This window comes from Ciconia boyciana, chromosome 4, assembly GCF_034638445.1.
Source record: "Ciconia boyciana chromosome 4, ASM3463844v1, whole genome shotgun sequence".
Taxonomy (NCBI): Eukaryota; Metazoa; Chordata; class Aves; order Ciconiiformes; family Ciconiidae; genus Ciconia; species Ciconia boyciana.
In genome coordinates this window covers 5189237-5217145 of record NC_132937.1, presented here as the reverse complement: position 1 = coordinate 5217145, position 27909 = coordinate 5189237, and the positions used below count along the sequence as shown (strand labels likewise).

General features: G+C 44.8%; 1 protein-coding gene across 1 annotated transcript; it reads right to left on the bottom strand.

Moving 5' to 3' along the window:
* Nucleotides 1-416: 416 nt before the first annotated feature.
* Nucleotides 417-20342, bottom strand: LOC140650657 (Krueppel-like factor 9). Its single transcript, XM_072859288.1, has 2 exons — nt 19877-20342; nt 417-640 (listed from the first exon to the last, which is right to left on the bottom strand). The coding sequence occupies exons 1-2, from the start codon at nt 20340-20342 to the stop codon at nt 417-419; spliced, it is 690 nt and encodes a 229-aa protein (XP_072715389.1).
* Nucleotides 20343-27909: the final 7567 nt, after the last annotated feature.

Sequence of the window (27909 nt, the reverse complement as noted above, 5' to 3'; positions counted from 1 at the left end):
TTTTACTCAATAAATTTTAAATACAAGCAGCATTACATTGTTCAACAAAACATGTTCATGACACAGCAATCACAAAGACCTTGGAATCACACTACTGTGGTGTCACAGGCCAAACCATCCAGTCAGACATATAACCACCAGTGTCAATGCTTTAAATTACAAAAGAAAGTCATTGCCTAGTCCAATCACCATCCCTTCTGTCACTCACTCTGCAGTTCACTTGCTTAAGACTGTTGTTCCTTGCAAAGGGTGGGGAGGGGGGCACAGAGTACTTATTTTTTAAACTTCGGCTACATGTGCTTTCAAACCGTGAGTAGAGACTGTGAACAGCACGGCAGTGGACTGCTCTTGCACTGTTCACCATGTCCTTGCCGTGGCTCACTTCCCCTGCTCCCCTCCCCAGGCCAGCTCTGCCTTCACAAGGAGCTGGACTTTTTGGATCGCTTGATCATGCTGGGGTGAAACTCGGTGTGGCGCCGGGCATGCTTTGTCAGGTGGTCGCTCCGCATGAACCGCTTCTCGCAGAGGGGGCACCGAAACTGTTTTTCGCCTGTGTGGGTTCGGTAGTGCCGGGTGAGCTCATCGGAGCGAGAGAACTTTTTAAGGCAGCTGGGCCACGTGCAGGGGAATGGTCGCTCACCTGCAGGGAGGAAAGGATGACAAGAAATTTAGGGGAGGGATATAAACACCAGCACATACAAACTTTGCTGCAGCAGGACAGCTGAGAAGCTGGGGAATATGCTGCTGAGGGGAAAAGCTGCCTTTATTTCTTGCTATGGTGTCAGTGTCTGCAGAGCTGTTGATCACTTCATCAGGTTTCAGTCACCTCTAGCAGAAGCCAAAACCCCCTCCAACTGCATGAAACTCAAACTCTAGTGCAGAACCTCACATGACTGAATGCTGTCATAACAACAGATGAGCTCTGCCTATTCCTGTACATTTTTTATGTTGTGCTCACTACAGAGGTTTGAGAAAGGAACACCACTATTATTCCTCTAACACTTCCATTCTGCTGAATAAAATAATCTGTAACCATTAGAAAAGAAGCAAAAAAAAAATCTCACCTAGGACAAGTAATTCCAGTCTGGGAAGAATTGAGTGGGGAGGGGATTGGGAGAGCTGTGCAGCCCCAGGGCTACAAATATGTACAGAAAAAATGCTGTGGCTGTAGATAGAAGGCCTATGCTCCCCCTCTTTTCCTTTCCCTTTCTCCCAGAAATCCAAGCTGCTCCACAAAATAAAGGACTTCCCTCAATCTCTTAGATGGCTGATTTGAGGGCAAGAAAATTATCTCATTATTCACAGCTCTATCAATACGAATGTTTGCTATCATGGTAAAGAACAAAACCAAACACCTTATCTTAAAATACACTGCACCTTTGTTTTAAAAACAAGGATGTGAGGAGTGAATAGTACTCACTATAATTTCCCTAACACCCCAAATCCCTGCAGTTCACCTCTGCAGGTTGCATGGGCCTTGCATACAGTCACAGACCCAATTCTTCTTGATCTGCAAAGCTGACTGTAGTGTGTTGACCTTGGCTGTCTGCCAGACCCCCACCCAGTCACTCACTCACTCTCCCTCCTCAACAGGACAGGGGGAGAAAATAAGATGGACAAGCTCACGGGTTGAGATAAAGGTAGTTTAATGAGAAAAGCAAAGGCAAAAAGAGGCAGATGCCTCCCATCAGCAGGCAGATGTCCAGCCACTTCCTGGGAAGCAGAGCCTCAGTAGGTGTAGCGGTTGCTTCTGAAGACAAATGCCTTAACCATGAATGCCCCCCTTCTTCCTTTCCCTCAGGTTTTATTGCTGAGCACGACGTCACATGGTATGGAATACCCCTTTGGTCAGTTTAGGCCAGCTGTCCTGGCTATGTCCCCTCCCAACCTCTTGCCCACCCCCAGCCTACTGGCCTTTGGAGGGTGGTTTGGAGAGAAAGCCTTGACGCTGTGTGAGCACTGCTCAGCAGTAGCCAAAACACTGGTGTGTTATCAACATGGTTCTAGCCACAAATGCAAAGCACAGCACTATATGGGCTGCTATGAGGGCAGTTAACTCCATCCCAGACAGATCCAGTACAATCTCCACCCCTTATTCCATACCATTTGCGTTATGCTCAGGTCAGTACACTGACTCAGTTATATGACACACAAGGAAATGAAAACTTTTAAGTTCGCATGAAAGCTTTCAGTCACAGACATCACATGCCAGTACATTTTGATGCCTTAATTCCCTTTCTTAAGAGTCTCCTGAAGAGAATATAAATAACAGCTATGAGACAGCTATTTATAGTCAACCATGAAATATAAAAACTATCCCAGGAGTGTTTCCAACTTGGAAGAGTTGGAAAGAAATTCAAGAACTCTAGTATTTCTTGATACTGTGAAGTTTGATGCAACACACAAGCTCACTTTACGTTTACAGATCACAAAAAAAGGAGTCATTTACAAGCAAGTGCGCCTTGGAATAACTCCTCAGACACAGCAGCAGAGATGAAAGACCAGGCTAAAGACTTGAGGAATTAATAGCCCAGAAGCCAGGATGACAACTGGTAATGGAAAGCATTGCAAAGCTTTAAAGAGAAGAATTGGGGCAGAGGAGTGGGGGGAAAATGACTGATGGCATCCAGAAGATGTGATGTCAAAAAGGAAGATGATGGACTAAATAAGCTGAGATTTAGCCACACAATGGGCCCTTAAAGCCCTAGTGAAATTCTCATAAGTAATGTAGTAATTTTAATGGTTTAGGCTTCTAATTATATGGTATTCCTTGACAGGCAGACTACTCTGTCCCAGAATGACCAGCATTTGGTAGCTTTAGCTAGATGAGTAAGAGTTTGCACTTTAAGGCAGCCTTTTAGGCCAGCCACAGCATAGCTTGCTTCCTGTGCAATTTCTTTCCTCATCTCACAGCAAGACTGGCTCTTGGTCAAGGAAGAAGGAAGCAGGAATAGCAAAATGCCAATTTAGCCTGGTGCATTAACTCAGAGCAGGATGGAAACATCAGTGCAAGGCATTCTGACCTGTGGGTTATTTTTTACAGATTTCTTGGCTTCCTGCTGTATGTTTTTAAACGTGGTTGGAAGCCTTTCAGAATAAGCACTGCCTGTATAGAAGAAATTAAAACTGTATGTTTGCTCATATACATGTGAAGGCCATGATCACAGCTACAACCCAGGGCAACACTGGGAGGTGTGCACAACCATACAGAGCACTTGTGTGATGGCACCATGCTAACTGGTCTCTTCTGGCTTTGCTCTGCTTGATGTCTGCACATGACATTTGAGTCAAGCATTTCACTTGTACTGCTCTTTTACTATCTCATGGTTTCTGTCACAGCTTCTTGAAGCAGGCATCAGTGGGAGGTGCAGAAAAGCTTTCTGGATCCCCCAGGGAGTGTGGGAGAAGTGCTAAAAATCTTGCATGTGTGGAGGCATCTAGTATATGGCTCTTTATCAGGTACCTACACTCCAGAGCAGTGGAAAAAGTTCAGGCATCCTGCCCCTTCCCCAGAAACAACATTTCTTATAATCTACCTCAGGACAGCTCTTCAGCCTGCAGAAATGCCTAATTCTATTAGAGAGAGATCAGGTATCTAGGCCGGATAACAAGGTGCTACTGACTTCTGTGCTCTAGTCAGACATTCCCCTCCCCCACATGTTTTTCCCCTTAGTACTGCTAAGGCTTGAAATGAGCAGAATAAACCCTTAAAATGAAGTGGTATTATGTACTATTTCCTTTGTTGTCAGTATGCGACTTATGTTTTAAAACATGCCTTAGCTTGGATTTCAACCAAGTGATGGAGGAATGGCCACTGATGTATCAACAATACCTTAAAACCATATGCGATGGAATCTGAAGAAGAGATAAAACTTTATTCAAAAGACATATCCAGGGCAGCTTACAGAAGTAACAAATGAAACAAATTAATTTAAAGGTTATTGGAATAGGTGTCTGCAGAATTCCCATTCTTTGTCCTGTTTGCCACCAGGGACGTAGTGGTGCACATAACTGCACAAGCTAACATCAGTTCTCCATAGATCTTTTCTGAAGCCTAAAGAACTCGCACTTCTGCATCAGATCCCATATGGATATAAAGCCATTGTGGATCCTTTTGATCTCTGTTCTCTTGCTCCAGTTGATCTTTTCTCCCTGTTCCTTCTCACATGCTCTCCCTCAAATTGAGAGTTTTTAATTTCTCTGCAAGTTTAAACTCTGTATCTAAGCTGCTTTTTATGAGCTGAGGCAGGTAGCTTTCCAGTTTTTTCTGACTAGGGAGGTCAATTATTTAGCTTTTTTTGGTCCTGCCCTGAGACATTCCAGATTTTCCACATTGTGGTCTTGTGCAGGGTTTGGGGGGGGGGGGGGGGAAGAGAAAATAAAAAAGAATATAAAGTCTGCATTAGTAGATTCATTAATAGTACAGGTATTATACCCAATATCCTGAGTTCTCATTTGTCTTCTCACTACAAGATGCTGTTTTAGATGTGGATGACTGAGGTTAGGAGCTGCAGTTCAGTGGCTTTAACAAAGATGACTTAATTTACACAAACACGTGATAAAGAAGTTCTGGACTGTCTTATTTTTCCAGAGGGAAAATGAAAAAGTGGTGTTTGAAAAAGCTGAAGACAAAATTGATAATCACACACTTAGGCTATTAAAGGCTTATAAAAGGATGTGCACTAGGACTGGAACAAACTGAGCTTCTGTGGTGCAAACTTAATTTTAAGTTCACTCCATGGTGTATTAACTTAAGATTAAGTGAATTACTGGAATTGTTTGAGCGCTGACTTTACAGAAGACTTTCAGAAATTGCTGTTGGTGTGGATGGAAGTCTGGCCAAGATGAGCTGTTTGTTAGACTTGCTTTGTTTTTCTGGCTGACAGTAGTGAAGTTGGACACAGCCATGAGTCCAGAGTCTGGGATCTATGTTAGCTAATGCAGAAAAGTTTGTTATCAAATAATGCTAATGATACTGCTTCACACATTAACTAGGAAGTCAAATGGACTGTAGTTGCAGCTGCATGAACGGACAGCTAATTAGACACCCTTGACTGACATATGTACAAAACAAGATAACATCAGGTACATGGTAGGACTGTGCTGCCTAGGATGCATAATAGCATATTAAGTATCAAAACTGAAGAACGGTTCCGAGTTTGACTTATAGGATGCAGTGTCTGTACTTGATTCCCATTCTGTGTCTAGCCATGTGACATGGCATAGCTGTAGCCATTATCTACTGCTGCAGGGACTTCCACCTCTGCCTGCAGCACCTGCCCTAAAATCCGGAGGTACAGAACTACAGCAGGGCTGACTCCTTCCTATCAGGGATTTGAGGGAGCTGATGGGAAAGAGGGAGATGGAAAAGCACACAACTATGGAAAGCTGAAATAAGGAAATCTTTTGCCATCAGTCAAGAGCAAAACTACTTAGGAAAACAGGACTGTTTGCATGAAGCCAGAGGAGGGAAGGGGGGGGGGGGGGAAGGAAAAAAAAAAGAGAGAGTATTCCCACAGCTTCAACACACAGATTCAACTCTGGGTGGTTCAAATAGGAGAATCTAGCATACCTTCTTGTCTTTGTCTTCCAAGATCCTTCTGAAGCTCTGTGGCTGCTGGAACTCAAACTTTCCAAAGAAATCTTGGTATCCTGAAAAGATCTGGTCCTGAACTACAATCCCTGACTTAGACATGACCACAATAAGCATTTTTTTTCTTCTTCCTGTGAACCCACTCAGCCACCACTCCTGTGTTTCTCAGTGTCTCACAAGGTTCTGTAGATGGATGAGTGCAAAGAACATGGTCCAGCTTATTGCAGGAAAAAAGATGGACAGGCTTTCTTCCTTGCCTCAGAATAGCTGTTATCTCAGGTCTCTCTTACTTTTGTCTTCCAGTGTCCTTGTTTCCCACACACACTCTGAATGAGCAGTTTCCTGTGGGACATGTGGACACTCATTCAAAATCCAAGATATTCTGATGAAGATGAATCTCACAGGCATCTGTGCACCCACTTCTGAGCAGTGGACTGGAGGCAATTCAAGCAGCCTTTTTCCTCTTCTGAGAGAGTCCAAAATTGGATCATTAAAACATGGCAACCAAAGCTACAGATGCTGGTGAGAAACAGCACAGAGCAAGATCAGCAGTGAGGATGGTATGTACTATTTGTATAAAACAAGGACTTCTAGAATACTTAAACCTCAACCAGCTAGTCTTGCAACGGATTTAACAGACCCCTAATCAATGTCAGGTGATTACAGGATAGGCAATGGATGGATAATTTGCATCAATAAGTTTATTCCACCAGCACTCAGGACTTAACACCACAGGTTGACTAAGGTATTAAAAATGCCACCTTCAGCAAGTAGACTGCTCTGACATCCTCAAAACCACCACTCAACAGCTGCTTACATGTGCAGGTGTTTGAGTTTCTTTCAAAAAAACCCAACCCAAACAAACAAAAAACCAAAAAAACCCACCACAAACCCAGATGCAAAACCATCCACTAAAACCCAGCTCTACTGAGCTGTTGGGAGTCCTAGCTCATGCCTGAATCTCAGTGAGACTCAGTCTTGCTGTTACCCCCATCTGATACAGTGTCAGATGTAAACATCCTTGTAGCTTCTCTACTGGATTATATCCCTCCCGGTATACCTTAGAAAAGGCTTTATTTGGGGGATTGTGCTCCCTTATGTCTATCAGTCAGGGAAGCTACCTGGGAGATGAAAGACCTCACCTGAGAGTTAAATTCACACTTTTCATAGCTGAGAGGAATATCCTCAGCAATAGACTCTCTGGGGTGTTTTCCCCACTGTGAAACATACACTCACTTTATTTTTTGAAACAGAAATAAACCACAACTGGGTCAGGCAATGCTGGAATTAATCTTTATGATTTTTGCCTACCTTGCTCAGCTAGCAAGGCTTCCAGTCAATATGATCATATTTCTCCAATACCCAGAAATATGCCCATTAGAACCCTAGGAATTTGCATGTTATAAATCCTTGAGAACAGGGGTTGCAGACAAAGGTCTGGGTTTAGCAAAAACGTCCTGATGGCTCCACTTTCTGCTCTTCAGTCTTATTGTAAAGGAACTGGCATTGCATATATTTCAGATTATGCTCACATAAAATACTCAAAAAAGCTCAAGCAGAGGACTGTCAACATATCTGTATGTGTACAGTCTGTCAATCTAGTGATAATCTAGAATACAAATAACAAAGCAGTACAGTCATAGAATCATGGTATCATTTAGGTTGGAAAAGACTTTTAAGATCATCAGTTCCAACTGTTAACCTAGCACTGCCGAGTCCACCACTAAAACATGTCCCTAAGCACCACATCTACAGGTCTTTTAAATACCTTCAGGGATGGTGACTCAACCACTTCCCTGGACAGCCTGTTCCAATGCTTGACAACCCTTTCGGTGAAGACATTTTTCCTAATATCCAGTCTAAACCTCTCCTGGCGCAACTTGAGGCCATTTCCTCTGGTCCTATCACATGCTACTTGGGAGAAGAGACCGACACCCACCTTGCTATAACCTCCTTTCAGGTAGTTGTAGAGAGCGATAAGGTTTCCCCTGAGCCTCCTTTTCTCCAGACTAAACAACCAAACTAAACTGATATGGTGCCTGGATCAATGCTATGATATCTATATTGCAGCACTAATCAGCTGCTGTGCGTGTCTTTCCCTTCTACCAGAAATGCTCCTCAGATTCACCTTGTAGAATGGCCATCTATGGATCCATGCTTCTGCCCACAACCTACTACTATCAATTGGAGCAAAATGTCAGAAGAGTTTAAGGGTATATCAACTGCCTAATGTTACAAACTTTTTATTGTTTGGACCTGATTTACAAGATGGCAGTTGGCTATAAAACCTAGTTAGAGGGAAAACTTTTCATACAACAGGATTTTTTGTGCATCTAACCTTAATTAAGAGTACCTGATGTAGACATGAACTTCCCACTAAATTGTAGTGCTAAATTTTGGGAAGTATCTGGAATTTACACACACCACACACCCCCTCCCCGCCCAGGTGAGTTAACTTCTAAAGGTCCTGTAAGAGGCATCTCACAAATTAACATCATGGTACCTTCTCTATCCCTCTTTTCTAACCAGGAGGATCTGCTATGAGCTGCCATATGCCCTTTAACTGGCTTGCATTCACACCATCATAGCAAGTGTACATTCTTTAATTTAGTTTCTCCTGCCATTCTTTTCCTTTCTTTTGGTATCTTGTCCTTTGCTCAATGCTCCCTGCCCAGGCCTTCTGGCTAAGATTGCTTATTTACTCTCATATGTCTGTCTTTATTTTCCCTGGAGATCCTCTGGTCTGCACATCCTCCTCTGTTAAGTTCCCCCCCTCATTTTTGAGGCTAACAGTAAACCTACATATTACTGGCCATATCAAACCTCTAAAACTACTTATTTAAAGAAGTCTTTGCATTTTCAAGCTAATCCTCTGCATATCTGCTCTTACTTCCAGGGCTCTGGTCTTGTGCACATATTGCCTATGTCTGTCTCTTTTTCTATGCTCAGAAAGCCCTCAGGGGAAGTCTGCAAGACTTGCCCATGACACCTCAATAGTCGAGACTGTTGTGCAGAAAGACCACTCTTGTAATCCATCCTGCTACTACCAAACTTCAATCAGAGTTTACCTGTCCTAGTTTCATAATACTACCTAAGTATTATGAGACTAAGGTAAGGTCACTTCATATTTCATATCCTCCACCTGCCCTCCAGACAAACAGCTTTTGGCTTGTGAGCTTTGGGATAACACCATCTTATATCTTCTACTCAAAGTGCCACGTACCTCAGAGATGCTATGGGAAATAGTTCACACAATCTTACCCATAATAGCGTTCCTGTCCAAGACATCAGAATTTGAACAATAAATTACAAGTTACTTCTGGATAGTAGTGATAAGACAGGAAAGGCAGTAGATTAGTTTCAGTGATAGGCTTGTCCTTGTATCACAGGCTTTTGCAAGTTAATAGATTTTGAATTTAGGTATACATCCAAGATAGAATGAAGAAGTACCTGATGATATCACAGAAACACTGGGGGTCTGGCAAGAAATGAAAGGCCTACCCTCTGGAAAAGAAGAGAGTTCAGACTTCCTTAGCTTCCTCCTGGAAATCTTATTCTAAGTCATACTGAGCTGAGTGGGAATTCTGGCACAACCAAGGGCTGCTTGCTTAAGTAAGGATGTGCAGCACCATCCAGTGACATTTTTGTTAAGATCACCACAGAAGACAGTTTTATGTGGATGTGCTGGGTCTGCCTGGGATGGAGTTAACTGCCCTCATAGCAGCCCGTATAGTGCTGTGCTTTGCATTTGTGGCTAGAACAATGTTGATAACACACCAATGTTTTGGCTACTGCTGAACAATGCTTGCACAGCATCAAGGCTTTCACTCCAAATCCCCCACCTGGCACAAAGGTCACTAAGCTGGGAGTGGGCAAGAGGCTGAGAGGTGACATAGCCAGGACAGCTGACCTAAACTGACCAAAGGGATATTCCATACCATATGATGTCACTGTCGTGGTTTAGCTTCAGTTGGCAACTAAGCACCACACAGCCGCTCACTCACCCTCCCCCGCTCCCAAGGGGATGGGGGAGAGAATCGGAAGAGCACAAGTAATAAAACTCATGGGTTGAGATACGAACAGTTTAATAATTGGGAAAAATAAAAAATATATATAATAATAATAATAAATTGTAATGAAAAGGAAAACAACAAGAGAGAGAGAGATGAACAAAACCCAGGGGGGAAAAAAAAAAGTGATGCAACCACTCACCACCCACTGACCGATGCCCAGCCAGTCCCCGGGCAGTGATTGCTGCCCCCTGGCCAACTCCCCCCAGTTTATATACTGAGCATGACGTCATATGGTATGGAATAGCCCTTTGGCCAGTTTGGATCAACTATCTTGGCTGTGCCCCCTCCCAGCTTCTTGTGCACCTGGAAGAGCATAGGAAGCTGAAAAGTCCTTGACTAGTGTAAACATTACTTAGCAACAACTAAAACATCAGTGTGTTATCAACATTATTCTCATACTAAAATCCAAAATACAGCACTATATCAGCTGCTAGGAAGACAATTAACTCTATCCTAGCCGAAACCAGGACAGTATCCACCCCTTATTCTATACCATCTACGTCATGCCCAGGTTCCACCCTTTCTAATACATTCCAATTAATAACCACCACTCTCCCTGTCTTTTGATGTATACACACAGATATCATTCCCTTGGTCTATGGGCCATCCCTCTAAAATGTCCATTGAGTTCATTTAGTCCATGACTTTGGGCTCCATCTGTCATAACAGTCCTTCTGGGCAGGAGAGATGGTGTGTGGTGTTGGATTGTTGCATGCTGAAGCCAGTTCTGGTTCCATCACTGCTGCACTTTCCTTGGTTTCATGAAAGTTCATTCTTCATTAATCTCAGTGATTCTTACTGTAATACCATTGATATGGCATATAGCAACCATAGCAGTGATGACATACAGTATTATATAGCAATTACCACCATATCATTTAGTTCATTGGCTATTCCCACCCAAAATCAAATCCCCTTGAGGTACACAGCGGACTTCCCCATACTTCTGCATCACCCACCAAGTGCACTCAGGTCTTTGAGCAAAAGCAATGCTACAGATGGGTTTTCCTTTGCCCGAGGCAGGAGTAACCCAGGCTGTCTTCCCCAGCATATTTTTTGTGTGCACTACAGGGACTTTATCCCCTTCGACAGTGCATAAAAGTTTTGATTGGTCAGGGCCAGCTTGATTGGCAGATCCCCTAGTGTTAACTAACCAGGTGGCCTTTGCTAAATGTGTATCCCAATGTTTGAATGTCCCACCACCCATTGCTCGCAGTGTAGTCTTTAACAGCCCATTGTATCGTTTGATTTTCCCAGAGGCTGGTGCATGATAGGGGATGTGATATACCCACTCAGTGCCGTGCTCTTTGGCCCAGGTGTCTATGAGGTTGTTTCGGAAATGAGTCCCGTTGTCTGACTCAATTCTTTCTGGGGTGCCATGTCGCCATAGGACTTGCTTTTCAAGGCCCAGGATAGTGTTCCGGGGGGTGGCATGGGGCACGGGATATGTTTCCAGCCATCCAGTGCTTGCTTCCACCATTGTAAGCACATAGCGCTTACCTTGGCGGGTTTGTGGGAGTGTGATATAATCGATCTGCCAGGCCTCCCCACATTTCAGCCATCGCCCTCTATACGACAGAGGCTTTAACCGCTTGGCTTGCTTGATTGCAGCACATGTTTCACATTCATGGATAACCTGTGCAATAGTGTCCATGGTCAAGTCCATTCCTCCATCACGAGCCCATCTATATGTTGCATCTCTTCCTTGATGGCCTGAGGTGTCATGGGCCCACCTAGCTATAAATAATTCACCCTTATGTTGCCAGTCCAGATCCACCTGAGCCACTTCAATCTTAGCAGCCTGATCCACCTGCTGGTTGTTTTGATGTTCCTCAGTGGCCTGACTCTTGGGTACATGAGCATCTACGTGACGTACTTTTACAACCAGGTTCTCTACCCGGGCAGCAATATCGTGTCATAATGCAGCAGCCCAGATGGGTTTGCCTCTGCGCTGCCAATTGTTCTGCTTCCATTGCTGTAATCACCCCCACAGGGCATTTGCCACCATCCATGAGTCAGTATAGAGATAGAGCACTGCCCACTTTTCTTGGTCAGCAATGTCTAAAGCCAGCTGGATGGCCTTTACTTCTGCAAATTGGCTCGATTCACCATCGCCTTCAGCAGTTTCTGTGACTTGTCGTATAGGACTCCATACAGCAGCTTTCCATCTCCAATGCTTGCCTACAATACGACAGGACCCATCAGTGAACAGGGCATATTGCTTCTCATTTTCTGGCAGTTTATTCTACAGTGGGACCTCCTCAGCACGCGTCACCTCCTCCTCTGGTGATATTCCGAAATCTTTGCTTTCTGGCCAGTCCATAATTACTTCCAAGATTCCTGGGCGATTGGGGTTTCCTATCCGAGCCCATTGTGTGATCAGTGCCACCCACTTACTCCACGTAGCATCAAGTGCATGATGTGTACAGGGGACCCTCCCTTTGAACATCCAGCCCCAGCACCAGCAGCCGGGGGTGCAAAGAGGAGCCGTGATTCAGTACCAACCACTTCCAAAGCAGCTCGAACCCCTTCATATGCTGCCAATATCTCTTTTTCAGTTGGATTATAGCGGGCCTCGGATCCTCTGTATCCCCGACTCCAAAACCCTAGGGGTCGACCTCGAGCCTCCCCTGGTGCTTTCTGCCAGAGGCTCCAGGTAGGGCCATTCTCCCTGGCTGCGGTGTAAAGCACATTTTTTACATCTTGCCCTGCCCAGACTGGCCCAAGGGCTACTGCATGAACTATCTCCCGTTTAGTTTGGTCAAAGGCTTGTTGTTGCTCAGGGCCCCATTTGAAATCGTTCTTCTTCCGGGTCACTTGATAGAGAGGACTTACGATCAGACTATAATTTGGAATATGCATTCTCCAAAAACCAACAATGCCTAAGAAAGCTTGTGTTTCCTTTTTGCTAGTTTGTTCTGGAGCTTCACCCTGTTCTAGTGCTGTCTGGATCAGTCCATGCCAAATGGTAGGGCTGTGTTTCCACCCCTGGGGCAGTTGATTCCAAGCGAAAGCAAACTGTGGCATGCACCCTGATGCCAAAGGGATTGAGAAAAATGCATTAGCAATATCAATTGTAGCATACCATTTGGCTGCTTTTGACTCCAGTTCATATTGCAGTTCCAGCATGTCTGGCATGGCAGCACTCAGCGGCGGCGTGACTTCATCCAGGCCACGATAGTCTACTGTTAGTCTCCACTCTCCATTAGAATTTCTTACTAGCCATATGGGACTGTTAAAGGGTGAACGAGTCTTGCTGATCACTCCTTGGCTCTCCAGTCAACAAATCAGCTTAGGGATGGGAATCAGGGAGTCTCGGTTGGTGAGATATTGTTGTCGGTGCACCATTGCAGTAGCAATTGGCACCTGTTGTTCTTCGACCCTCAGCAACCCCACAACAGAAGGGTCCTCTGACAGACCAGGCAAGGTGGACAGCTGTTTAATTTCCTCCATCTCCAAGGCAGCTATACCAAAAGCCCACCAGTACCCTTTTGGGTCCTTGAAATACCCTCTCCTGAGGTAGTCTAGGCCAAGGATGCACGGAGCCTCTGGGCCAGTCACAATGGGGTGCTTTTGCCATTCATTCCCAGTTAGGCTCACTTCAGCCTCCAATACAGTTAGCTGTTGGGATCCCCCTGTCACTCCACAAATACAGATGGGTTCTGCCCCTGTATAGCATGATGGCATTGGGGTACACTGTGCACTGGTGTCTACTAGAGCCTTATATTCCTGTGGGTCTGATGTGCCAGGCCATCGAATCCACACAGTCCAGTAAACCCGGTTGTCCCTTTCCTCCACCTGGCTGGAGGCAGGGCCCCTCTAGTCCTGGTCATAGTATTCATTACCCACTTCTTGTAAATACGAGTCAGGTGCTCCTTCATTAAAATCAGGAGTAAGATCAGCCCTTTTACTCTGTCTGGGGAACTGTCCACTGGAAACCGGAGCAGCAATTTTCCTGGAAGAACCCCCTTTGGTGATTGTTTTTCCTTGCAACTCACGTACCCGCGCCTCTAGGGTCGAGGTAGGTTTTCCATCCCACTTCCTCATGTCCTCTCCGTGGTCACGCAGGTAAAACCATAGGGTGCCCCGTGGTGTGTACCCTCTATATCCTCTCTCTTGAGCAGAGGAACGCTGACTCCTAATAGCTGAGATACTGGCCCGTACAGGTGGGGAGTAGGACCTATCCTCTTTGAATCGTTGGAACTCCCGGGACAGTTTCTCCACAGCCAAGATGAGGGAGGAAGAGATACTTTCTCCATATTCCCAGAGCTGGCTAGCCGCTTCATCCACTGTTGGACCCTCTCCATCTTTCCAGGTCAGTATTGCCAATGAGTTGGCACACGACGATGGTGCATTCCGCACCAACTTCCGCCACATGGGTCGTGTGCACTGGACCTCATCTTGATCTTTGGGTGACCGCTCATCATTCAGGTCACCATAACTCACCTCCAACACGGCTAATTCCCTCAGTTACTGGATACCTTTCTCCATGGTGGTCCATTTGCCTGGGCGATATACAACATCTTCCTTGAAGGGATATCTTTCCTTCATAGCTGACAGGAATCGCCTCCAGAGGCTGAGGGCTTGTGCCCCTTTTCCAATCGCTTTGTCAATGCCCCCTTCCCTAGAAAGGGATCCCAGCTGTTTGGCTTCCTTACCCTCTAATTCCAGGCTACTGGCCCCATTATCCCAGCATCGGAGCAGCCAGGTGACAATGTGGTCGCCTGGACAACGCCTGAAATCTTCGCGCATATCTCGCAGCTCACTCAGGGATAGGGATCAGGTGGTTTCCATCTCATCCACAAGTTCTTCCTCTTCCTCTCCTTGTGATGGCCCTGCTTTTCCATCTTCCCTTTCTGAACAAGCTGACTTTCGCTTCCATGATTTCTTCCAGTGTATAAGGGGGACCGATACCAACAAGGGTTGGTTTCCTGGTTCAACCGCGTTATCTGTCGCAGGGGGGCTGGAGTAGCCACAGTGCCTGTCATTTTGTCGCCAGATCCAGAGACCTTCTCTTCCCCTTGAGGATTCTGAATAGTGTTGAGCAGGGCTCGGTAGGCATGGGCCAGGCCCCAGCACATTGCAGTGATTTGTATCTCCCTAGAATTGCCAGGGTGACAGCATACTTTTTCCAAATATTCTACTAGTTTTTCAGGATTCTGCACTTGTTCAGAGGTGAAGTTCCAAAACACTGGAGGTGCCCACCGACCTCGGCATTTGCCCATGCTATCCCACACACCCTGCCACTCATAACTATCCAGCCTTGGGGCAGATCTCTGGATGATATTCTTAAATTGCTTACTAATCTTGGACAAAAACCGAAACAGTATTCCCAAGCAATACCAATAGATGTATCTTAACTACCCAAGGATGTTCAAGATACTGAAAAGTTATGGTAATGAAGGAGGAAACATCATAGAAGAAGGTAGCAAAGGTGCCATTTTGTATTTCCTCCATAAAAAACCTGTCAGAGGAAGAGGTATAATTGCTAATTGTCTCCATGAGGTGGTACCCGACATACAGTAATGGCTTCAGTACAAAGCCCAAATACCAGATTAAGCTCAAGGAAGGCCACTGTTTTAATAACAAGTCTCCCAGGCAAAACATCACTAATCACTGCAGAGCACAGCAAACTGCAAAAACCAACACCGATCTTTAACATGTACGGCAAAAAAAATGAGCATGGTGCAGATCAGGTAAACCAGTATTGAGAACAGATAAATCAATATCATGACCCACAACTATTAACAGATCTAAATTCCTTAATACACTCTGGTTAATCTGTTATTATCTCAAACCCTTCGAGCCCCACATTGGGCGCCAAAATGACTGTCGTGGTTTAACCCCAGCTGGCAACTAAGCACCACACAGCCGTCTGCTCACCCTCCCCCCTCCCTTTGGTCTCTGAAATACATAATGCCTTTGAACCAACAGGTTTAGGTAATTACTAGTAAGATACAGACCCTTTACCTCTGAGCATCAAGTCTTTTGTCTTCTAACTTTATTTGCTCTTTCATGTCTCATTTTCTGTTAGCTGACCAAATATGGTCCAGTGAATTTTTAGATTCTCAACATTACACAGCACAAATCAATATTCAGAGCTTTCCACCTTGCTTAGTTAGCATCCATGAATAGAAAGTCATGTTGGTACAAGCAAGATCATAGGTGTGAACCAAAGTCCTAAAGTCGTTGTCCAAAATTGAGAGACTGAGGTTAAATATTAAAATTTTAAGACCAGGAAGTTTTTAATTGATAGCTGTGTACCTACTTCAACTATAGGCTACAAAGCAGCAAGAAACCAAATTGATGGCCTGATTAAGAAGTGGAAGGTAGATAGAAGGGATTAAAAAATCTGAGATGAGATAAATGATTTTTTAAAAAAATGATACTGAGGAGGGAGCATTAACACTCCGCAATATGTAGTTATGAATAACTGTGGAGGCTCCATCAAATCCCACTGTTGCTATGGAATTGTTGTGCCATTTATAAAAAGTAATTAGCATTAGCAGCATCATTTAGTATTTCAGTTGGTTGCTATTAACTGTTTACATTAGAAAGCTCTCAAAGTTTATTTACTGCTGCATTTTAATAATTTTTTAATCACACAGAACTACAGTGAAGGTACATTAGTGTGTCCAAGTTAAGAATTTAATACTTGGAGTTATGTGCCACCCACAAGTGAGTGGCCTTTGTAAGCCTCACACCACTTCAGAAGATACTTAGAACTATATTGCATACAGCAAGCCGTGTGGGTTGTACAGTATATTAATTTTCATGTTAACACCCAAAATGCTATCCCAGTTGATGTCTATTTTGGTCCCCATATCAGGGTGGGTATCTGAGCACTGAGTGGAAGTGATACTAATATATTTCCTTTGTCACTTGTGAGCCAAAGTTTTGCAAGACATCAGTTACCTTCAGCCTCCAAAAGAGGATTTGAGCTGAAATCTTTGATTTGATAACACAATAATCCCTAGGGTAGGTACTGAGGTTATTTAAGGGTCATCACTGACCATCTTCTTTCCTTGCTCATGGACACAGTCTTAACTCCACCTAAACGCAGAGTCCACCACTGAACCACATCCAGTAATCCTCCTTCTGACCTCTTGAGCCAAGCACATAACAGATCTCCTAGTAGGGCATAGGTAGATAACCAACTCCAGGTCTCTTCCTTTGCAATACAAATATAGCTAGATGAACAGGCAAGTCAGAGCAATAGAAGTTTAGCCAGTGTTCAGATTTGACCATGCCCTACTCAGACCGCACTAAATACTAAAGCAATAACTTGCAACACGTTCCCTCAGTGATAAATTCATTTTTTACTTCACCACTCGCTATCACTGCCAATATACAAAATTCAGAAAAGAAGTAATTTACAAAACAGATATGAAGCACATGGCAGTGTGTTTCCTTTGATCCATGCCTTTCCTTACTCATACACAGCCCTTTAATCTAGAGAAATTTTAAAAAGTCTACAATTACTATGCTCTTAATTGTTAGGCAGAACCAGAGGAAATAAGAGTTGCTGCAGCAGATTATTTTAATCACTAAGTTTCCATTTTGCCATACCCTCTAAACCGCTTGGGAGAGTACATGGGTATTAAAGGATGCAGTCTTATAGATGAAGCCCTTGTGAAAAATGCCATCTCAGCTGAGATGGGTTATGAAAACAGGAACAGCTGAGCAGAGAAGCAGCCAATCCCATATGGACAGTGGCTAAATCCTCTAAGTTGAGTGAGCCACATCTAGGGAGTACAAGTTAACCTGCTGGTATCATTTGCAAAGTAACCTAAGTCCCTGAAGAAAGTCTCTTCCATGGGGAGTCTGTGGGGCTGACACAGGTTTTTAAGTCGCATACTTCTGGAATTTTCCCCTTAAGTTCATTTGGTCCTTCACCTGCTTGAGGGGGTCTGCCAACAAAAGCCAAAAGGTGTAATTTATCACTGTGCAAGGGAGACGTGGCCTCCCCTTTGCATGGAGCTATGCCAAGATTTAACAGTTCACTTCACATAGCCCAGAAGTGAGACAGAGTATGGTGCCAACATACAACACAACCATCCTACACTTCAGTACTCAAGCCATTACTAGGATCCTGAAACATCCAGTTTCCCTGGCATGAAGTAAAGCTTAAAGATACTAAGGGCTATCAAAACACAGACTGCAAAACTGATGAATTAAACCTGGCTTCAAAAAGGTAAAAACAGTAGTTGAGCATTACCAAATACACACCCTTTCAGAACAGCAGAAGAGCTTTCTTTTTTTTTTTTTTACCCAAGGCCACGGATTTATTTTTAGAAAACGGGCCAAAAATCTTTACTACTGCAAGTGAGCAAAATGCCATTAGCGTCTCTGAAACTTGCTCATTTATATGACCAGAAAGTTTGCCTCTGTGTTCTTTCAGAGCTTAATACTCTGAAAAGTAGTGAGGATTTCCTTCCATTCAAAACATGCTCAGCATCTTTATATAAAGCTGCTCTGCCACAGCCAATATTATAGTAAACATCTGCATTGGGTTTACATGGCAAGGTTTTGGTAGCAGGGGGGGCTGCAGGGGTGGCCTGTATAAGAAGAGATCAGGGGCTGCCCCTGTGCCAGACAGAGGCGGTTTCAGCCATCTCCAAAACGGACCCACCACTGGCCAAATCTGAGCTAATCAGCGATGTTGGTAGCGCCTCTGTGATAACATTTAAGAAAGGGCAAAAAAATGCTGTGCAGCAGCTGTGAGAGAGAGGAGTGAGAAAATATGTGAGAGAAACAACCCTGCAGACACCAAGGTCAGTGAAGAAGGAGGGGAAGGAGGTGCTCCAGGCACCTGAGCAGAGATTCCCCTGCAGCCTGTGGTGAAGACCATAGTGAAGCAGGTTGTCCCCCTGCAGCCCATGGAGAGGGCCATGATGGAGCAGGTAGATATGCCCTGAAGGAAGCTGCAGCCTGTGGAGAACCCACACTGGAGCAGGCTCCTGGAAGGAACTGTGGCCTGTGGTGAGGAGCCCACGCTGGAGCAGTCTGTCCCTGATGGACTCTACCCCGCAGAAAGGACCCATGCTGGAACAGTTCTTGAAGGACTGTATCCCATGGGAGGGACCCCACACTAGAGCAGGGAAAGAGTATAAGGAGGAAGGAGCAGTAGAGACGAAGTGTTACAGACTGACCGCAACCCCTATTCCCCATCCCCCCTGTGCCGCTTGGGTTGGGGAGGAGGTAGAGAATGAAGGAGTGAAGGTGAACCTGGGAAGAAGTGGGTGGTGGTGTTTGAGGTTGGGTTTTATTTATTTATTTTAAAAGTTTTGGGTTTTGTTTCCTCACTGTCCTACTCTACTTTTAATTGGCAATAAATTATATTAATCTTCCCCAAGTAGAATCTGTTTTGCCCATGACTGTAATTGGTAAGCAATCTCCTTGTCCTTATCTTGATCCATGAGCTTTTCCACCTTATTTTCTCCCCCTGTCCTGTTGAGGAGAGGGAGTGAGAGAGCAGCTAGGTGGGGATCTGGCAGCCGGCCAAGGTTAACCTACCACAGCATCTATAATGAAGGTGACTGTCACATAACTAAGAAACTTATGTGCTGTAGCGCTGGATCAGAAAGTCTGATTCAAGAAGCTCATAAATAAAAGCAATACAGCAATCTTGGAATATCGGTCACCGACAGCTTCTCCTCAAGGTGATCTGTTTACCAAAAGTGTATTCCACTTTCCAAAGGTTGCTGCCTTTCTAAAAACCAAGATTTTCCACAAGACTTGCTCTTCTGCTCCCTGCCTTTTTCTTCCTTGGGCTTTCCGCCATTAATTGCCGGCCCTTTCACACCAGGGCTATTGGAGGAGCTGAGCTGGGCTCTCCCTTGAGGACTCAGGAAGCCCACGGGGGTGCGGGAGGACTAGCCACGCCCCGCTGCCGCAGCCCTTGCCCAGGGCAGCCGGCCCCACTCTCACACCCCGCGGTGGCAGGCGGCCTGCTCACCGGCCGCTGGCCTGGCAGACACCGCACCCGACCAAGCTGCGCTACTTTAGACAACCCCGAGGGCTCTCGGCCAGGTTTACGGCGCCACCGACGTAGGACTCACATGGGACCCCCCTCCACAGGCTCCCCACCCGAAGTGTGGGAGGGGAAATAAGTGATATTGCGGCAAACGATCCCCACAGGGTTCACCTGAGGACAAGCAGCTCCCTCGAGCCCCACCGCCGCCCCCCCCCCCGCGCGCCCGCGGCTTGCCTGTGTGCACTCGGTAGTGGGCTTTCAAGTGGGAGGACTTCCCGTAAACCTTGCCGCAGCCGCTGTAGGGGCACTTGTGCCGCTTCTCAGCCCCCAACTTCCCCTTGGGGGGCACGGCGTCGCGCAGGTGGGGGGGCTGCCCCGGCGCCGAGTTGCGTGCCGGGCTCGACCCCGGCTCTGTGGTCGCGTCACTGTCAGAGCCCACGTCCTCGTCCGGGCTCTCCACGTTGCCGCTGCAGACGGAAGGGACGGGCAGGGGCTGGTACTTGTTCAGCTCCAGGAGGCTCTTGGCTATGGTCACCAAGGTGCAGTAGTCCTTCCAAGCGTCACGGGGATCGCACAGCTCCTTTCCCACCTGCTCCTCGCCCGCCACTTTCAGCCGTGCCGCCTCAGGCACGGCAGAGCGGTTGGAGATGGACACCAGGCACTGGGCAGCCACGAAGTCCATGTAGGCAACGGCCGACATGGTACGGGAGCAGCCCTGCCGCGCACAGTCCCACTCCCGCTGCCGGCTGTGCTTCACCAAGTCCCCGGGCGGCGCGGAGCACCTCAGTACACTCTCTTAGGGCCTGCCGCGCTGTCGCGCCAGGTGCTGCAAGCCATGGTCCACCAACCGCTGGAGGGTCGGTCCGATATTGGGCAGTGTGCCGCTGGGACGAGGCTCAGAGACACAGCTGCCGGAGCCGACCTGGAGTAGTTCACTGGGGCATATTTAATAAAAGAAAACGTGAGGGGAAAAAAATTTCAAATTGCCCCCAGGGCTCGTCTTTCACACCCCCCCACCCCCCCCAAGGCAATATTCAGCAGACGGAGAGCAGTGCTGAGGAACAGCGCTTCGTCGGCCTGGGTCTGGCAACAGCGGCGGACGCCGAGGCGCGGCCGCTAGTAGAGAGGAAACTGCTGGCTGCCCCGCGCACTCCTGTTCAGGAACGGCCGCACCGAATCCCATCACGTTAGGTTCGCAGCCCCCCCCCCCCCCCCCCCATCGGCCAACAGACAGCACAAGTCAACTCTGTTTACCTTCTTGCCTCTTTCACTCAGATGAGCCTTTTTGTATGGAGGGTGTGTCCACCAGGCGGCAGACCCACCAATCCCTGTGCTCTCTCCCCAGACCGCGTGCTACTCTGGGTGCCTTGGCGCGCCCGTTTAAAAGGGCCATGATGCAAGGGGAGCGAGAGGAGGGGGATCCACATCTTCTTCGCGGCTCCCTCCCCGAGGCTCGATTCGCACCACCGACCCCGCGCCCTCCTACGTGAGGGGCGCGCGGTCCTGCCGGCAGGCTGCGGGGGACCGCCGGCGCCGCGCGGCATCGAGAGGGTTAAATGTCTCGCTAGAAGTCCTACAGTCCCAGCAACCAGCTGGCTAATGAAAAGTGAGCCGGCTGATGTCACTGGCAAGGGCTCGGCTAATCAGAGCGAGGTTCCGAAGGGTGTGCAATACTTGTAAACCCGGTGGGCCGGCCATGGCCCTGCGGACCAAGCGGCTCGCTCAGGTGCTCCAAAACCTCCAGCCGACTCTTCTGTAAAACTAGCAGGCCTTCTCTCGACCCAATACAAGAAAGCACAAGTTTAGGGCAATGTAAAATTACTTAATGAGTAACTTTTGTATGCATTCATATGTGTGTTTTTAGTCGACTTCCCGACTTTCCATCTGGAGGAATCTCATTGAGTCTCATTTCTCCCTGCCAGGAAAAAAGCAGCCATGCCACAGGCAGCTCTGTAGCTCCTCGAGGAAACAAGGTCAGCACAAGTTTTTTGAATGAACCTCCTGCTGCACACACATTCCCTCACAGAGAGCTGCAAGAAACTGCTCAGGTCACTGTGCAGTGGATATGAAGTAAAAACAGGTTCATGGTGCACGGGCCATTCCCTGGCACCCTTTGACACACCTAAATCTTATGTAAAGGATCAAAAGTCACACATAATATCATCACTGGGAGAGAGGAGGAGGGCTCCAGTCTATTGCCAGTATAGTAGGGTTGGGCAGAGTGGACTACTTCCTCTGTTACAGAGGAGGTAAAAAACTAAACAACCTCAATAGTCTCCACAAGTCTGTTGTGGGTAAAGTTTCTTCCTGGACAAATTGTTGGTAACTGGTTCAACCCAAAGTGCATGGGAAAAACTACAAATCGGGTATCTGAGGAATATTTTAATGCACTTTTGCACCCTATCTTGCATCCCTCTTCTAGTTCTATGCTTCGCAGGAATAAAAGAAACTTCCCTCCCGCCAATGCCATTTCACATATCTCCCTTTCAAAACCCCCAAGCCCAAGAAGTCAAGTTTTGCAACAATGCAGAAAAAAAGGTACTTCCTGGGCCCTGCAAACAATCAGAAAAAAAAAAAGAAAAAAAAAAAAGTGTAGGACTTTAATATAGATTAAGTGCAAGAAACGGGAATCCAGTTTCCTTTCAAAGCCCCTTAAAGAAATTCAAACGCTTGGTAACATGGCTTATTTCAGAGAAGTGTAAGAAAGCCAGTGGCAAAATAGTATGCCTTTAGGTATATGCTTATTTGTAATACCTGTTTTGAAGGTCAGAGCATCATCCATTGAAATAAGAGCCGAGAGCACTCCTTGACACTGAGAACTCAGCAGTCGTTGTCCAGTCTCAATCTGTCTAGTCATGCATTCATCTTCATCTTGTTTTTTATGGTTGTCAAAATGTTTAAGTGTCTTGAGGGGATCTGAACAACTCAACAGATAACAAAACAAATCAAGGGTTGTTTACTGGGATTTTCAGGACTCAGACATTAAACTAGTCTTTTCTGTCTGTTTGTGAGATTCTGCATGCCATTAAAGTTATCACCTGCCTTTGCTACTGTGTGGTAGGCAGCCAAACTCCCACCCAGCTGCTCTCTCCCTCCTCCTCTTCAACAACACAGGGGGAGAAAATAGGATGAAAAAGCTTGTGGGTTGAGACAAAGACTGGGAGATTGCTTACCAGATACTATCACAGGCAAAACTGACTTGATTTAGGGAAAATTAATTTAATTTATTGCCAACTAAAATAGATTTGGATAGTAAAAAACAAAGACAAAAAAAATTAAAACACCACCTTCCCCCCACCCTCCCTTTCCCAGGCTCAACTTCATTCCCAACTCCTCTATCCACCCCACGGTGCAGGGGGGATGGGGGATTATGGTCAGTATATAACAGTTCCTCTCTGTTGCTCCTTCCTCCTCACATTTTTCCCCTTCTCCAGTGTGGGTCCTCTCCATGGGCTGCAGTCCAGCCAGGAACAATCTGCTCCAGCGTGGATTCTCCATGGGCCACAATTCCTTCAGGAAATATCCAACTGCTCTACCGTCGTCTCTTCCACAGGCTGCAGGGGAATATCTGCTCCAGTGCCACGGAGTACCTCCTCCCCCTCCTTCTTCTCTGACCTTGGTGTTCACACTGCTGTTTCTCACTCTCTCCCCATCTCTCTTCCTCTGCCTGTGTGGTGTTTTTTGCCCTTTCTTAAATATGTTTTCACAGAGGCACCACCAACTTTTCTGATTGGCTCATCTTTGGCCTGCAGTGGGTCTACTGTGGACTCAGCTCTGTCCAGCACAGGGCAGCTCCTGACCTCTTCTCACAGAGGCCACCCCTGCAGCCCCCCCCAACCTTGCCACATACACCCAATACAATACTGTTACTCAGTAGCATTATTCAGTTCACTTTTTATCCTGTCTTTCTGAGGAAACAAAGTGTATGTTGCCATGCTATCTGTCCACCTGTCTTTCTGTTTATTTGGCTCATAATACCTCTGAGCCCATTATCCAGTTTCAAGTGAATTTCATATTGAAGATATGAACTTCCTTCAAATTTAGTGAAAATAGGTGTTAAGCAGAGAAGAGAGAAACCCCTTTAGTACCTTCACTGAGAACGTAGTTGAAGTATGAGCTTGCTCTTTGTTAGACATTCAGATATCTTGACAAGAGCCCACACTTTGAACATACACCATAGGAGACCAGGATTCCTTGGTTCCACTGCTCAGGGGACTTTCATTATCTTATAAAATGTTATTACTACTTTGTTGCCAATATAAGCCACAGTTAGCAAACAAAAGTAAGGTTGGTTAAAGTAGTTTTCTATCATCCAGAAAAGCTACCTTCTCTACCCAAATAACATATCCTTCACCTCCATCCATTCTGGCAAATATATAGAGCTTATAGTGTGCTGTCAGGGTTAACTGACTTTGACTCTATAAGAGTAGAAGGAAAAATGATTTTCTGGACCAAGTACTATTAAAAAAAAAGGGAAGGAACTTGCTATCATCCATAAACCATGAATACCAAGACATGAAGTATGTTAGTTTGTGTATTTTTCTGTTTCTCAAGTGTCAGGAAAGAGCATAATGGGAAATTATTTGCATAGGCGTTTATAAAGCATTAATCAAAGTAAAACCAGGGTGCCTCTAAAATCTTTGTATAGATATAAAAGTACTCCTGTCAGACAGAGGAGTTTTACTCTTCTTTTATCAGTGGTGAATTGAGGCCCAGCAAGACTGAGCTATCCATAACCCAAGGTCACTAAGGCCTTATAACAGGCAAAGAATCAATCAAACCTCAGTTTCCTCAGTTTCCACTGCTTCAACCACAGACCATCCTTCCTTGCAAAAATAGACAGGACCCAAACTGTAAAGAGCTTTATAGATTGCTTTTACTCTCTTTAATGGAATATGGAAATAATAAGGAAGTGAGTAAAGAATATGAAACAGCATTGCTTTCTTCCCACAAGAAATAAAAATAAGTAGATGTCAGCCATTTTGTACACTAGCTCACTAAATGTCTAGTTACAACCCCACGCAATAATAATCCTTTGTTATGGATAATTGGTGTAAGGCTGAAATCATTTAGCATATCAGCTGGGGGAAAAAACCTAAAACAAATGAACTAGTGGTTCCATCTGTTACTGAATGATCTGTAAGTTGATGAAAATCAAATAGAAAACATGAATAGAACAATTTGTCTAACAAGGCAGCCATCAAGGGATGAAGGCCAGTTTTACCCTGTTCTTTGAGCATTTTTCCCAACCGATCCTGCATCTGTTGGTCTCCAGTGCTTACAAGGCACTAGGCAGAATAACAGGCCCTGTTATCCAGATCTGACCAGAAGGGGGTACAGAATGGGTTGTTGTTCATGTACCACTAATACTGTAAATAAATATGGTATGTTCTCTGTAGTACCAGTGGCTAAAACCTTCTCTTTCCTTAAGAGGGGCAATAACATTTTCCACTGAGAGCTGACCCCCTGGTTCATTAAATTGGATATAAGGAATGTAGTTTCAAGTTGCAGTTTCGTCAGCTTTTTAATAACACTTCCAGAACTTCTTTGGCTGACACTGTCCAAAACTTGCTAATAGGAAATGTCATAGTCTGTCTTTTACTGACATGAAAATGACTTCCCAGAGGCTGACTTGCTGAATCCAAATCTAATTGTCATGTTAATAAATACTCAGATATATACCTAGAAGAGACAACTCTGATTTCATTGGACTGTCAAACAGAAGGAGCTGTTCTGGTGAAAAGGATTTCACAGATGCTGTGCTGGTAGAGAAGAACTAAAAGCATTTTTCTTCCTAAGAAGCTATTTGGAGAGAGGTAGGGAATCATTAAGTTTAACTTTGATGCACAGCAGGGTAACACAACAAATTCAGTTCTTGGGATCAAATGTAACATGTAAACTGAGTCAGCTTGAGGTAATAGTGCTGGTGATGATGGGATACAGAGGAGAAACATACTCAAAAACTTCAGACTGATGGCTTGGGACCACTAATAACTAAAATTATCACACTGTCTAGGCATAGCAGGATTGAGTTCATTCTCTTTCTCATTATCCCTTGCCTTTCTTCTCTCTTTGTTCCACTATCTGTTACTACATCTAGCAGTACCTCACATCTAACCTCACTACTGCAGAAATATTTTTCCTGCAGAAAACTGTAGTTGAATCATAGATTGCCATAATTATTCTTTGGGAATTATGTTATCTTGAGATATTTGGGACAAAGTCATGTTTCTCTTAAGGCTTTTTTAGGTTTTCTGCAGGCTCAGAAAAATTACTCCATATTAATTTATACTGTTCAGGGAGGGAAGTGTTAATAAGCAAAAAAAACCCCAACAAACCTTTTTTTATCTGTTAGCTTGTTTGGTTTTAAGCTAACTCTTGGCATCTAGTTTAAAGGCTAGAAAATAATCTCTGATAAATTCCATAATGATGGAGCTTTGCTGAGCTTTTAAAAATAATTTCAGTATGCCTCCAAAAATACATTCCCTATTAAGGAAAAAATAATGTATTTCATTTTGATATATGTAGTAGTCCAAAGCTCTGAGACTCCAAACTGACTAGGTCCAAACATCACTTACTAAGTGATGTTAGCAGAATTTGATACTTTGAGATGGTTTCAAAATGACCACAATTACTTTCTAAACAACATTTTATACACACAGTGGAATGGGATTAAGCTTGTAAACTCCTTTGTCTCCAGATGATCACGGATGGGGCCATAACCTGGATTTGACTGTAGTGGTGATAATATTTGGATTTTATTTCAGAACAACCATTTAATCAATAGCTCAGTTTTTAATTAATAACAACACTAATTTTTGCAATATTTAGACTATATTTGGATGATCAAGGATGATTATCATAGCTTGTAGAGATAATAGTTTAAACCCAATACAGCACTTTGATAAAAAAGAAAGATGGGGCACTTTCAGGACCAAGTGGCACTCGCTTGTCAAAGTCTAGAGTCCAAATTCAACTTGCTGTTTATGGCCTCAAACCAGCTTCTCATTGGCAGGTGTTTGCCTTCTACACTGGCCACACATATAGGAATATAGCATAACTGGCAGCTCCTCCTCAGGAGCAGCTACTTTGTTCATATCAGGTTTGAGGTCATTAGCAGAAGTTTTTGAGGAGGCTGCTTGTTCTCTGACCCAGAGGAAATGCACATTAATAGGAGCCATCTGTTACAGAGGGCATAAAAGAGAAAGATGGTGACCCCCAAGATGAATGAGAAAAGAATGGATTAGGACTCAGATCACAGCAAGAGAGTCAAGCTTCAATGGCTAACAGGGAGACATCACAGGGGTGCAGCAAAGAGGGAAATGAAAAGTGAGATTCAGGCACATGTAAGAAGGAGAAGAACAAGTTTGCTTGTTCACATACGTGAAGGAAAAGGTAATCCTATATGTGGTACCTATGTTTTTCCTATAAGAAAGATGTGTACAGGTTCTGTGAAAGAGGAGAGGTCATGATGGGAGCAGAGTTCTTTTCTTTATTATTTTTGAGAATTTAAAAAATGTTTTCTATTTGCAAAACCAGAAGTTTTTCTTCAGAGTAAAAAACAAACTAGCCCTCCTTCTCTCCACCGCCCCCCCGCCCAATCTCCTACATTCTGATCCTGAACTTAATGTTACCCTAAAAAGTTGCAACTTTTTTGCTTGGAGAAAAAGCACAGTACACAAGTACCTGGCAAGAATGCTTGAAGATACTTGCAGTCTACATGAGCACTGAAGATTTTGTGCTCCAAAGGCCTCTTCATGTAAGTGACCTTAGTGCTGCTGTGACTGAGAAGCCTTTTCTTCAACCAACAAATGAGTGTATAAAGGCATACAGGAGTCAGTCATTTTACTTCAAACTTTGTTCAGTTGCTCCCCTGGGCTCTTTTACAGAGTGCAGAAGTTTCTTCTCTGCTGGTGCCTTCCCACTAAAGATAAAATACAGAAATCCCTTTTGCTCCTGTATTAATATTTGCTAATGCTTTGAACACCAGAAGTTTCAACTATTATTTCAGTTTCTGCTTTGACTTTTTTCATTCTCCAAAGCCCTTGAAATTATGTTTAATATAAGTTCAATATGATTTGACAAGTCAGTGAGAAATGACCAATGGCAAGAAGGCTGGAAATTGCTAAAATAATATGCTGGCATAAATGACCTATTTGCTGATCTGTATTCTTAACATTTGTGACAATGCTGAAAATTTGTTACATGTTATTGATAGTATGGCAGCATTACAAAATAGCATTCAACAGTCATATAAATATGAACAC

Bases quoted from the DNA above. Each gene is read 5' to 3' on its own strand.
- LOC140650657 (XM_072859288.1), bottom strand. From the start codon at position 20,342: ATGTCGGCCGTTGCCTACATGGACTTCGTGGCTGCCCAGTGCCTGGTG. The intron at 641-19,876 runs GCAAGCCGCGGG...TCCTCCCTGCAG, and splicing joins CCACTACCGAGTGCACACAG to GTGAGCGACCATTCCCCTGC.